Genomic DNA, 14,319 nt, shown 5'->3' with positions numbered 1-14,319 from the left:
ATGTTAATGTAATTTTTCATTTCAATTTTTTTTTTTGGTATAGGTCATGACTGTTCAATACGTTTATGGAATCTAGAAAGTAAGACGTGTATCCAAGAATTCACAGCTCATCGAAAGAAGTTTGAAGAATCGATTCATGATGTAGCTTTCCACCCATCCAAATGCTATATAGCCAGTGCTGGAGCTGACGCACTGGCTAAAGTCTTTGTATGACGCAGTGCATCATCTTCACCTTCTAGCTGTTTATAAGTAATCAACTGCACAAAAGAGATACAGAAGATGAGGGCAAGAGTCAATTCATCCTGCCCTTTTGTTCTGCTGAAGGAGCACAGAGAACATTTGTTGAAGTATAGTTTTGCAATTCATATACTGTTTTCTAAAACTAAGGTTTGTTCAGGTTGCTGCAAGCTCAGCTGAATCTGTGAGCTAGAGGTCTGTTTCAGATTTCTCCCAATAGGCGCCTTTATTTCTGAGGTTGTTCTAATTCGCTAGGCAGGCCTGAGCGAATAAAAGTTTAGCTTGTCCCTATTGAGTAAGTAGGGCATGCTGCAATGGATAATTAAGAGGCTTGATAGCTGGGACTAAACAGAAGAAAAGTGGGAAACTTAGACCAAGTTCTCTTTTGAGAAATCTTGTTAAACACATTAAGTAGTCAAAACAGTAATCTTTATCATATCTGCCATACTAACCCTTTTGTGTTTAATGACCAGGCAGTGTTAAACTGACTTTTTAATTTGGTTCTCCTTTCAGCTCTTCACATAAAGCACCTGGCAAAGCATTTTACCTATTAGGGGGAGAAAAATGCAATAATACTTTAAATATATTACTATTCAGAAATGCTAAACAAATACTTAGTTTGCAAGCAGATTTCTATATTGTATTACAGTTTTGAAAATAGATTTGGTATCATTCTAAAGTTTAGCTATCAAGCACTCACCATTGTGAAGAATAGTTGATGGACACTGCTTTTACTAAAGGATTTAACTTATTCAGGTTTGAAATTTTGTTTATTTTTAAGGGTAAACAGGGCATATCTCTATAATAATTTCTATTTTAAAATTCACTTTATTCATGTGACATTTCTAGTACCAGAGTGATTATTTCATACTAATGAAATCTTACTTTTCAGTGACTGAAAAGATGGAAGTTATTTGCTAATACTCATTTATCAACACCCATCTAATGATGCTCTTTCTTCTTTGTCTGTCACATTCAAGTTATCTTACATCTACCAAGAATAGTTCAAAATTATTGAGTCCAAAGAATATGGTTAACTTCATGCAGCTGCTTTTGCAGAAGTACTAATAAAAGCAAATGTTTTGTATCCCAGAAGTCCTCTATTAATCTCTCTAAGAATAATCTCCTGGAAATCTGAATGAAAGAGTTCATTGCCAAATATTAACTAAAAAGTTCTGTCTTTCTCTCTCCCTATTCCTCCCCCATTGTTTAATTGAGATATACATGTTTTAATAGGCAGTGAATCAGTATTGTTTCTTGGGAAATCCATACCTTAAAAGGCCAGGCTTAGGCCGGGCGTGGTGGCTCACGCCTGTAATCCCAGCACTTTGGGAGGCCGAGGCGGGTGGATCACGAGGTCAAGAGATCGAGACCATCCTGGTCAACATGGTGAAACCCTGTCTCTACTAAAAATACAAAACATTAGCTGGGCATGGTGGCGCATGCCTGTAATCCCCGCTACTCAGGAGGCTGAGGCAGGAGAATTGCCTGACCAGGAGGCGGAGGTTGCCGTGAGCCAAGATCATGCCATTGCACTCCAGCCTGGGTAACAAGAGTGAAACTCCATCTCAAAAAAAAAAAAAATTTTCCCAGCCCAAATTCCTGTGACCCACCTACATGTGGTCAGCTTTTGGGATTTCTGGGACACCACTATCTAGACCTAGTCTACCCTGTCATACAGACCTTATTTCTATAGCTGTTATGTCTCTCTCTATTGTCTTTCTTCTTTGTCCCAAATGCCACAGATTATTCTAGAAATTAGAAATAAATTATTAACGTCCAACTTGCCACCAAAAAAATATAAATAAGCTCTTAGATTTAAAAAGATATTAAATATATAAATATTTTAACCAAGTAAAACGATTTCTACATATTCCATTCCCCACATTTTCCATCATCATAACAGTGACACTTCTTATGATATGTACATCTCCTTGAAAAAGTATTCTGTTGGTGATGTGGCTAATGATTGACAGTATTTCTATAAAATTTCTGCTTGTTTGCCCCTAGAATTCTGCATTATACAGGCAAATTTTCTTTAAATACCTGTGCTAAATTTGCCTGATTCTCATACAGATATGCCGTAGTATTTTTAACACAGCTACCTTTTCATTTCATCTTTGTACTTTGATTACAAGCAGTCTTAAGAGACTCCTTTATGTAATTAAATGAATTAACCTAAACATGAGCTATCAGGTGAATGCTTATATTTCCTTGCAGATACAGAATTCCATATTGTGTTCGATAAATTTCTTTTGGTTCTTCATAGTGAAGAAAGAATGTTTCTAACCTAACATTTGTAGAAGGATACTGGAAAATTCCTTCCAGGAAGGAAGGAAGGTGCCATTACTTAGTGTATTTATGATGGATTACCACAAAACTATTATTCTACCAATTATTGTTTTAATTACCTTCTAAGATCTTCAGTACCTGCTTTACTAATGTCACTGAAATTCTGAAAACCAAGACATTCTTCCCTGTTCATTTTACGCTTCATGGTTGAAATTTTTCTGTTAGTAAGTGGAAAATAACCATGAGATACGTAGACTATAGTGCAAATGGAACTGTTGAAAGTTCCGTAGAAAGCCAGTGCAGTGCCATTGGAGACTATAGAGAGAGTCTTCTCTACCAATACTGCATGATCTCAGCCTAGAAATGAGCCAAAGCTGTCTTCCATCCAGAGTAGCATATACATGTGTCTGACTTTTCCCCTAGCCTGTTGAACATTCAATGAAACTTCACAGAATGAACAAATTCAGTATTTACACAGCCATTGAAATGCTTTTGTAGAGCTTCATTTGTAAATATTTCAGATGAAACTTATTGGAATAGTATGAAAATCAGCAGGAGGTGTGAATCCCTGCCTTATTTTCATATGCTATGGATACATCTCTGGGAGCTTGCAGCACCCTTCTCAAAACTCAGCTGTCATATAGAGCTCATTTGCTACTCAAACCATAGACAGGTATTTAACGTAAGTGATACAATGACCTTCAGTATTTTTCTAATGAACAAGTTTAGCAACTTTTGCCATTAAACAGATACTTAGTTATGCAAAATATTTAGCTTTTATAATCATTTTAGTTATGACCAAAAGGGGGGAGATTGAGCTGCATCACTGATGATGAACTTTGTGAGAAATTTTTTTTTAAATCTGACTTTCATTCCTTCAGTATTCTTGCTATAAATTTCTTTTGGAAATAATGAAGATTTATTTGAAAATGTCTAAAATGTATATTTTATAAATATATATTATATATATTGTAAGAATATATATAATATATAAACTATATATATATAAAACCATAGGTGCATTTTACTGTTTTGTATTTTCATTTTTGGAGGTAGTATGCACAGCAGATGATGAGTATGATGAGTGTTGTGCTGTTTGCTTTTGCAGTATAATATATAGTTCTAAATGTTTAAATTACTGTATATACTATATTCATTATAGGCTAGCATGCTTGTTTTAAAGACTGTCATTCTAGTGTATTAAAATCTGAATGTAAGAAAACCTGGCTATTCAAATGTGAATTGAAAAATATTTTATTCTCAGTTTTGAACTTCCATTGAACATTCAGGCTTTTTAACAAAAACATCAAGAAGGCAATAGCTAGAAAATGAGAGGTGCCTTTAAAAATATATATATAAAAATGCAGCCTTACAGTGAGGATGAAGATTGAGTTTGGGGCCGGGGTTGGGGGGGGGGGCGCAGAGAGAGAGGGAGAGAGAGTTTGTGTGTGTGTGTGTGTGTGTGTGTGTGTGTGTGTGTGTGTGTGTGTGTTACCAATCTGTGAAGGTCCTGATTTGTGACCATCAATGTATTTTTAATATATCTGCTCAACTTCTAGGACTTCAGGGGACATTTCATGCGCTTTGTGCTCTTTTGAGTACCATATATACTTTACAAGAATTTTGAATGTGAATTCCTAGAAATTTCAGTAGAGAAAATATAGCTATTCTTTAATTGTAGTAAAGTTCAGGTAGAAGGAGAAATTATTGGTTCACCAAAATTATGGGATCTCATTAATGTTGGCTAAGTAAATGTCATTTTTTAAAGGCTCACTTTTTAATATTTCATGTATTTCCCTCTTACAAAACAGCATGTTATGAAGTTCTTATGTGATAAAGATTTAACTAGTAAATATTATTTTTAGGAATTACCTGAACTAGTTAAAAATTCCACCTAAGAATAGTCTTAAAATATTTAAATGGCATCTCTCATATCTACCTCTTTGTCATTGCTGCCATTTTAACTGAAGCAAATCTTTATGACATCTGAAATGATGGTTGGATGCAATTAAAAAAATCTATGTTGGTGCTTTTCTCAGGCTTTATCATTTAAGTTATATTAAGATGTCACAAATCAGATTGAAAGGTTTTGTTTTTCTTTAAAAGAATTGCTTAAAATTAACCATCAATGTGGTTAGTCAGTGGGGATAATGGATCTTTGGTTGGTATATGTCTGTGTGATGTTTTCAACCAATAGCCAAATTATTGAACTTAAATGAAAAAGAGTTCTAACTATAATTTTATTCAGAATACTTTATTCTTTGAAAGTGATTTCAAGACTATTAAGTACATAATCATTCATTTTATTTACTCAGAAATTACCTCTCCATTACTGTTACTTGTTTAGTTATTTATACAATGGCAGTACTTTAAGTGTTTGACACTGGGATTCAGGTTGTACAAAGTAGTAGCTGACAAAAATATGTATTTTTTTGTGAAATGTGTCAAATCCTAAAGTTCATTTTAGAGAAAGGCCCAGAAAACATCTGTGTTTGAAAACAAAGTACAGGTCATTTGTGAATAATTGGCATAATTTTTACTTTTGTCTTGTAATTGGCCATATCCATCATCCAACTGGATCTTCATGTCAGTGTAAGGGATGCCAAGTTGACAAAGTATTTAATAGATTCTTTGCATCAGTTTTTTTTTTGTTTTGTTTTTTTTTTTAATTCTAAAAAAACCCAAATGTTTGGCCAAACAGATCCCTAGATCCCACTCATTGATTCTAGCAGTATTCCTGAAGTGGTGCTTAGGGGGTCAGAATTTTCTGGATCTTTGCTAATCCAGGCTTTAGATTTTATTTAACCGGGACCATATGCTTGTCATTTCTCTGATGCAAATTTTCAAAATCATTTTAATTTGGATTAACTCTAATGTCTGCCTGGGTTTTTAACAGGCTGTGAACCAGTGAGTGCCTTGTTAATGTAGAATGATTTTTTCCCCCCTGGGTGGGTGTTAGTTAGCTCCTCTCTGAAGATGTCTCAGAGAATGGTGTATTAATTGACTTGTAGAGAGCTGCTAAATTTGATATCATCAGCAGTCAGAAAGTCTTTGGTTTACCACGTCTCCCTCCCTGCTATCTCCTCATTGTTTGGCTGAAGTTTGCCTCTTGTGAGAAAACAATACAACTCCCCTTCTCCACACTCTTTTTTTTTCCAGCCCAGATGAAGAGGTATCCCCTACTCCCATCCCAACTCTATGGTCTAATACTTGTTTTTAGGAGGAACCACTTCTTTTATTTAATATTGAAATCTGCTGTTTATTTTATGTCTTCTCAAGTTCAGTTGACTAGAGCTAACCACAGGGTGTATCATCAGTTCAGTTTCCTAAATAACCCTTTCTTTCCACACCCAGTCCTCCAGCTGGTGAGCCCTGGGCCAGATTGTTTGATCTTTAGGTATTTTAAAATTTAGTTACATCAATTAATGTAAATTAATCCAAATGCTAATTTTTGTGGTGCCAGAAGTTTCTTTTGTAAATTCAGGGTATGGATAAGCTAATTAAGATAACCATCTTTGGTGGCTCTAAGTGTATTATTTGTTTTTAAATAAAGTGTACAAATACAGATAATGTGCTATAGGTGTCTCATGAATTGGAATGTTTGTCAGGTTTGGAATCTGGCTGTGACTTTACAGTGAATCAGTTAACATAGTCTGATTTGGGGCATTTGGGGGTAGGAGTTGTAGAGGAATGCAGAGAAATATAAAAGGATATTAGATAAAGTATATGTGAGTCCAAAATTAATGAACCAGTCTTAATTACTGATTATGAGGAAGGAGAAGTTCATCACTACAGAGAATTGGGCCGCTGAAAAGCTAGTCAAATTATCTTCTAGGATTGGATCAGTGATGCTTTCAGAGACATGTTTAACGAATAGGTTTTGTGTTTTTCAAATGTTCAGTTTAAATGGCTTTTAAAATTTATACACACATATGTAAATATAATGTTTTATTTTTTCTTTGGTTACTTAACAGATACACATAAGTCTTCCACTCTCCCTGCCCCTTCAAATCAACATTATTTTTCAAGGCCTTTGGTCTGCCCAGAACTCAATCTCTGTGTTCCAATCTGGATCCATGATACAATATGGAATTCCTTGAAACTATCCACCATTGTTTGGTGTTCTGTATGCTGGTAGGCTAATGAATATTATATCCTCTGGTATGTACACACATTTTTCAGTAGTGTTGGAAACATCTCTTATCTTTTTAATGAGAACTGAGATATGATTAGCTGGAGTCATTTTGGAGTAATCTATCTCAGGAGGTCATTAAAACTCCAAAAATTATTCATGGATTGATGAACCCCTGGGGTCAGCCTAGAATTGCCAGGTAGTATTCTGACCTTCTCTGGGCTTCCCAAGATCACTGATGTTTTGTGGAGTCTCAGCATTGTCCTGGCTTATAAGGTATTCCCAGAACACGTGGGAGTTGAGCATACCTTTTGATCTAAACATTATAATCATGGAGCATCCTTTCACCTGTTATTTCTCTGGATAACCAGAACACTCCAATTCTGTAAAGAAGCACTAACATACAGATCTGCAGCTCTGAAAATTGGAATCAATTTTCTGAAACACAAATTTTAACTCAGTAAATTTTGTATATTTTCAAAAAATTCAAAATCTACCAAACATAAAATGACTCACTTCTGAGTATCACTCAAACCCCATAAAACCTTAACCTTTTCCTTATTCCTAATTAGTATTTCACTAAAGGTAATAATGTTTTTAGTTAGATTGGAAGTCATTATTTGGGTGAGTGAAGTCTGCAGTAACTTACTGATAGGAAGGACCTATTTCATAGATAAGTATCTTGTCCTTGGAGATTTAGCCATTCACCTTACATGGAGACTGGTCCAGATGCCAGCTCCACATTGACTTTTTCTGTGTACCTCTTTAGATAATTAACCCAGTGATGTAAAGGAGAGCCCACAGTAAAACATCTGTTAAACAGCGCTTGGAGTGCTAGAGTTAGTGATACTAATTTATGTGTTATAATTTCTTATGCCATAATAAGATCTAGTGTATTGACCAGATTCCCAATTCATTACCTCAAACAAAAGATTTTTTAAAATTATATAATAGCATCATCAAATTAAGGGTAATAGAGAAACCCATCATCTGCAATTAAGAATGCCTGAACTGAAAATTTTAAGAAAAACAGCATGTGAAAAGCAAAATTTTGCATTAATTATGAGTCGTAGTCGTAAACAGCTTGTGGTTTATATGTATGTGCTGAAATGATAAAAGTCTGGCACCCAACTACTCTTTGGAAATGGGACCAAGACAGTAATTTTCAATGTATAAGCAAAATTAACTTAGAGCAAAAGTAATTTTATCAGAAACAGTTTATTTTGGGTGCTGGATAACTTGGGTGAGAGTGTGGGGAAAGAAGTACCTTACCAAAAAGGAGAAGCACCTGGCCTGTGGCCTGACCCACGTTGTCTTTCATTTCAACTTCAATGGGGCTGACGAGATCACTTCTGACCCCAAAGAATAAGTGGTTCCGAGTCTGGCTTGTTTATCATTGGTCCTTGTTATCTAAATTAAATATTTTTAGGAAAGATATCAAAAGTATCCTAGAGCCCCCTGCAAAGCATCAGAGGGCATAGTTTTCATTATATTTGAGGGAGCTATAAAAACAAGCTCAGGTATTTTGTGTCATTGCATATGTCAGGATGAAAACCAGGCATGTGAGAAATATCCTAAGGTGGCCAAGTGATAATCTCATGAAAAAATATGAGAATCATTTTTACGGAGTGAGTTCTCTTTTGAATGGCTTTGACTATGCTTTTAAAAACATTTTTTTTAAAATGTACTTACATCTTTTTCTATAGCCAACATATTTCAGAATATCCTCTTGATAGGATAATATCACTCAGTATGATTTTTAGAAAAAGAAAAACTCAGCAGTCTCATATCTTTTGACAGTTGTTTGTGAACAATATCCTCCCCAACAGCCTTTCCAGTACTCAACTTCTATGTGAGAGTGCTTTCTTATGTGGTAAATGCCTCAGTATTTTGCTGCCTGGTATTTGTTTGGTTTCTTTATATATCTCAGGGTCACAAGAAATCAGGCTTTCTCCCAACTCTGAAACATTCAGACTTCCTTTCTCTTTTGGTCAGCCTTTTAACAAGCAGGACAAGTAAGCGCCTTCTGTCAGAATTGATCTGATTTAAAAAAAAAAAAAAAAAGACAATACACTCCTTATTTCTTATTGCTATAGAAGACTTAGGAATACATATCTACTAATTACAATGAAAAGAGAATCTTTAGAAACGTTATTGCTTTCTGGAGATAGAAATTATTTTGCTTTTGAACTTGAAGGTTGTAGTACCATGCAATTTTGTGCCCCTGATGTGTGCAATTGATAATATAACTTGCCTTTGCTAATAAATACACAAATATTTTATTTCCTGTGATTCTTTAGAAATTATTTTTGGAATACAAAGATTAATAGGGAATTATGTGATGTTTATCTCCTACATTATCTTTCAAAATCTTCTGGATTTTTTTTTTTTTTTTTTTTGAGGCATAGAGAGCAGGTAATGAGAATATCTTGATTCTCCCCTTAATCCAGATGTGCATCTTACACATTGCTCATTTGTTACCTACAAAAATAAAGGTTAATTATTATATGTTTGCTTCTGTCAGTATAAGCTCCCTAAGGCACAGACCACATTTGTTTTTCTTATATTCCTCTTAGCGCTGTGACTGGTGCCTTGCCATATTAAAAGGTACCCTGCAAATATTTAATTGAGTAATCAGAGAGCTCATTTCAAAATCGTAATCTATCCAAATCATCAAAGACCAAAAAACAAACAAACAAAAATCTTTGACAGTCGATGCTCAAATCCATTGGTTCTGTGAAGCTTATCCTAAGATTGAGGTCTGCAACTTGACTGGGGAGGAATTTGGACTTCACCTCACAGGTGGCAACAAAACACCTGAGTAGCAACCTCTTTATACTGCACAGTTCCAGTCCTGCTTGCATGAGAAATGAGCAGAGCAGGTTGGGGACAGGGAGGAGTCCCAAACCCTGCTGATGGCCTTCCTTCTATCCCTGCACTTCTATCCCCTCAATTTTTTCTGCTCATTCCCTGTTCCGCACTGGCTTCTGATCAGTGGAAGGGGAGTTTCTCTTTTAGCCTGGAACCTGAGCCTGCCTTGATTGTTGTAGGCTTGGAACAGGTGCATTTACACAATCTTTCCTTGCAACCCGCAGATGGCCCTACTGACTGCTTTTGTCCAAGGAGAAAGGAACCTCCCAGTGGCAGCTTGTCAGGAAAAGCATCCCTCTGGGGGCTTCCTTTGGAGATGAAGACTGGGACAAAGTTCCTCAGGATGCTCTCAGGCTGGTTTTTGCCTTGAAGATTTTATAGTAATTATACCAATGTTTATGAAACCTCCTAGGAACATCTCTGTCTTTGGTTTTCTGGCAGCCCTTCAAGCAGGGCCCAGATGTCTTGAGGGCTTTAGCTGAAGAGCTTAATTGTTTCAGGAATAGTCAACAAGTTAGAGACCAACTATTTATATTTAATATTCAAATGACTTTAAATCATTAAAAGAATCAACACAGTAGCAAATTACATATGAAATATTCAGTGAATATCTCAATATATATCATGTAAGAACTATCTCATTAAAATTACAAAAAACATGATTCCTTTAAGATCAATTAAGCATGGAAGAAAGCAGGAATTTGGCCTGGACATAGGACATTTATTGTCTGTCTGACTTTAGACAAGCCAACTCTTCTAAATTGGCTTCTCATCTATGAAATGGGGATAATAGATCTGTCTAATTAGGTTGATTTGAGATAATGGATGTAAAACACCTGATAAAATAAGCATCCAGCAAATAACTATTGTTCACTCTCTGAATCGATACTTCTGGTCATGTAGTTCTGTCACACTCCTGGTAGGAGAAATAGGTTAGAATGAACAGCAAGAGTAGCAGAAGACTACTTGGCTTAATATCTGAGTGCCAGCTATATGCCACACAGTTCTAGTTGCTGACAGCAGTAAACAGACAAAGCCTTTACCTGATGCAGCATATTCCAGTGGGGGAACAAGTAAAATATATGGAATATTAGTGATAAGTGCAAAGGAAAAAAAGCAGGGAAAGGGGATGATGTGATGTTTTTCAGGTTAAGAAAGTCACGAATTTAATGCAAAAAACACGAACAATAAATGCATAAAGATGCATAATGGCAAAACTAATCATGTCCCATCATACCCCTTCATTCCTGCCTCCCTGATATGTATCTTTCTAATTATTCATACAAGTATGTTTACCCAATTATTATATACAGGATTTTATTCTACACACTACACTGCACTTGCCTTTTCTAATGTAATGTGTATCATGAGCACCTTACAAATCTATAATGATCTCTTAAATTTCTCAGTATACACATACAGTCTTACATAAATGAGATTTTTTTGGTGGGCAGTTTGCTTTAAATAAATGGGATCATGTATGTTTTCCACATCTCACGTTTCCCATTTAACAATATATGATGAGAATTTCTCAAGTCTATCATAGCTCTTATTTCCTTTTTATTATTACAATAAGCATTCCTGTGTATATGTTTGTCACTACGATGGTTTTACTTCTGTGGAATAGATTCCCTGGAGTAGGATTGCTGGATTGAGGAAAATGTGTATTTAAATTTTTAAATAAATATTGACAGATTGTTTCCAAAAGTGGCCAGAACAATTTGTATTTCCGTCAGTAAATGTATAAAAATACTTTTCCCTTAATACTCATGGCAATAACTATTGTTAACATTAAAAAATACGTAGAAAAATCTTGGTGGATGTAGTGATTTTTTTCAGTGTTAATTTCCATTTTCCTGACTACTATAAATGTGAATCTAATCTTTTCAAATGTTTGTTGGTCATTTGGATTGCACTCATAACTGAATTATCTATTAGTATCTCAAAGTTCTGTAGCTTAGAACTCCAAGTAAACTCAACTAGGCTCTCTGTTCAAGGTTAGACAAGGCTGAAATGAAGGTATCTTCTAGGGTGTGTACTTAACTATAGCTCTGGGGAGGAATTCACTTCCAACCTCATTAAAGTCATAGGATGGAAGTTCCTGTTTCTTACCTGGCTGTCAGACTTATCCCCTAGAGGTTGCTCTGTGGTCTTTGAACATGGTCCCTTCTGTCTTCAAAGCTTGCCAGATTATCTTGACTCTACTTCCCCCAGCCAGAGAAAACTCTGCTTTTAAAGGGCTCTTGTGACTAGTTTAAGGACACCCAGATATGTTAAGGTCAACTGATTCGTAGCTTTATGTAAACTGTCTGTTAAGGTCAACTGATGAGTAGCTTTAATTACATCTGCTAAGTCCCTTTGCCCTGCAGTGTAGCATCACCCATGGGAGTAACATGAGGAGCAGAGTTCATGGGGGCCATCTTAGAATTCTGCCTACCAGAGATATTCATATTTATACCTTTATATACATGTTTCATTTTTATTATTTTTGGTCTATGATTCTACTGTTTGTCTTTTTATTTAGTTTATAAAAAGCATTTGTATATTATACAGTATATATTCAGACTTTCTTCTCTTGAATGCAAAATTTTTTTCCAACTCTTGTAAGTTGTCTGTTGACCACATTCATAAGCACTTTTTCAAATAAAACACCATTTGAATTTCACTTGAGTGAATTACATATTTGCATTTAAAATTTTTTTTGTCATTCATTTTTATTAGTTTTGCCATGTTTTCACTGTTTTTTAAATTTTGCAATTGTTCTTTTTATACTAAATGTAGACCTTTTTTCTTATTATTTGCAAGTGTTTTTCACCAAAACTATATTATTTCTGTTGACCATGTTTATAATACTTTTTCTCACTTAAAACTTTATATTAGGGCTGGGCAGGGTGGATCATGCCTGTAATTTCAGCACTTTGGGAGACTGAGGCAGGAGCATCTCTTGAGCCCAGGAGTTTGAGACCGGCATGGGCAACATAGTGAGTCCTCGTCTGTACATACAATTTTTAAAAAATTAGCTGAACAGGGTGGCACACATCCATAATCCCAGTTACCTGGAGGCTGAGGTAGGAGAATGGCTGGAGCCCAGTAGGTGGAGCCAAGATCGCTCCACTGCACTACAGCCTGGGCGACAGTGAGACCGTATCCCTAAAAAACAAGGGAAAACTTTAATTAGTATATCTTCAAGAATACTTACATGTAAGATACGGACATTTGTGACTATAAAATTTTGGAAGTATTCTGTATTAGGAAGGTTTCCATTCCTGGGTGGCACGTATAGGCCACTAGAATGGCTTCTACATTTTTTGTTTTTTGGTTTTGGTTTTCTGCTTTACGTCTTAATTCTGTTTTGTTGTTGTTATTACTGGTTTTGTGAGTTTTTTTTTTTTTTTATAGAATGCAAACAGTCCAACTAAATTTTCTTCCAAGTGGGTTGTCAATGCAGCACTATTTATTAAATAAACTACCTTTTCCCAATGAATTGAAACACCAGCTTTGTCATATATTAAATTTGTATATTTAATGAGGTTTATTTCTCAATGTGTAATGCTGTTTCACTTACAGCTCTCTTTTCATATGACAGTATTGTATGGATTCAGTTACTGGTGTCTTTATAATATGGTCAGGCAGAGCTTTTTCCCATCCCCACCCCTGCCCACTGTTCTTTTTACTGCCTTTCTTGGCTATTCTCAGCATTTGAAGTTTGTGATAATTTAATCCAATTAGGGGTTAAAATTACATTAAATTTACATATTAATTTGGGGAAGTTTGACTCATAATACTGTCTTCCCATCTAAGAACATCATATCATTTTCTGTTTGGATCTTATTTATGTTTTTAGTAAGGAAAGTTTTCTTTAAGTCCTGTGCCTTTTAAAAAATTTAAATATGTTCCTATTTTGGTCACTATTGTAAGAGCTTATTTGTAAGAGCTTATTACAAAGAGGGGGGCCAGGTGCATGGATCACACCTGTAATCCCAGCACTTTAGGAGGCTGAGGTGGGAGGATTGCTTGAGCCCGAGAGTTTCAGAATCAGCCCCAGAAAAATAGCAAAACCCCATCTCTTAAAAAAAAAAAAAAAAAAAAAAAAAAAATCAAGAAAATAAATGTTAAAATACACAGAGAAAATCTGTTTTTGTATGCTTATATACAACAAACGTTGTATATGCTTACCAAATCTCAAGAATTCTAACCGCTTTTCACTAGAATCTTGATATTTTTAGAAATACAATTGCGACATTCACAAAAATAATTTGATCTTGTCTTTTTCAATGTTTGGCAATTCTTTTTTGTTTGTTATCTGCAAACTTCAATATAGTGTTGAGTCATAATGTTGAAAGTAGGCCTCCCTGTTTGTTATGAACTTTAGTTGAAATGGTTTTGGTATTTATTTAGAATATTTTAGTTGCTATTTGGTAAATAATCTCTATTTTATTTAAATAGATTATTTCCTGTTTTACCAGGAGATCTTATTAGGAATGGCTGCTGAATTTCATCAAAACCTTCTTAGCATTTTTGATGTGATCATGAGTTACTCTCCTTTAAGCTGTTGACTAACTGGTTTGTATGTATGAAGTTGACATTAAAACATGCTTGCCTCCTTGGAATAAAGCCTATTTGTTCATAATATGTTGGTCTTTTCAGATAAGTCCTTGTTTCAGTTGCTGATCTGTTATGTGGAGCTTTAGCATGCATATTCATAGATTAGTCTTATTTAAGCACCTCTGCTTTCAAGTCTTCTTTATCCCTTCATTTTAAATGTGTTTCCTATAAGCTGCCTATTT

At 35.1% G+C, this 14,319-nt stretch overlaps 1 protein-coding gene across 2 annotated transcripts in view; it reads left to right on the top strand.

Moving 5' to 3' along the window:
• The window catches only part of STRN (striatin), a 128,449-nt gene extending 114,799 nt beyond the window's left edge, over positions 1–13,650 (top strand). For both annotated transcript variants that reach the window (XM_039463754.2, XM_039463744.2), the window contains one exon: positions 44–13,650. In XM_039463754.2, coding sequence (XP_039319688.1) covers positions 44–213 — 170 coding nt within the window. In that variant the 3' untranslated portion in view covers positions 214–13,650. The remainder of the gene's footprint in view (positions 1–43) is intronic.
• The last annotated feature ends 669 nt before the right edge of the window (positions 13,651–14,319 follow it).

This window comes from Saimiri boliviensis, chromosome 1 (genome assembly GCF_048565385.1).
Source record: "Saimiri boliviensis isolate mSaiBol1 chromosome 1, mSaiBol1.pri, whole genome shotgun sequence".
NCBI lineage: Eukaryota > Metazoa > Chordata > Mammalia > Primates > Cebidae > Saimiri > Saimiri boliviensis.
Note: the sequence above shows the minus strand (reverse complement) of the source record. Positions and strands in the feature narration are given on the sequence as shown.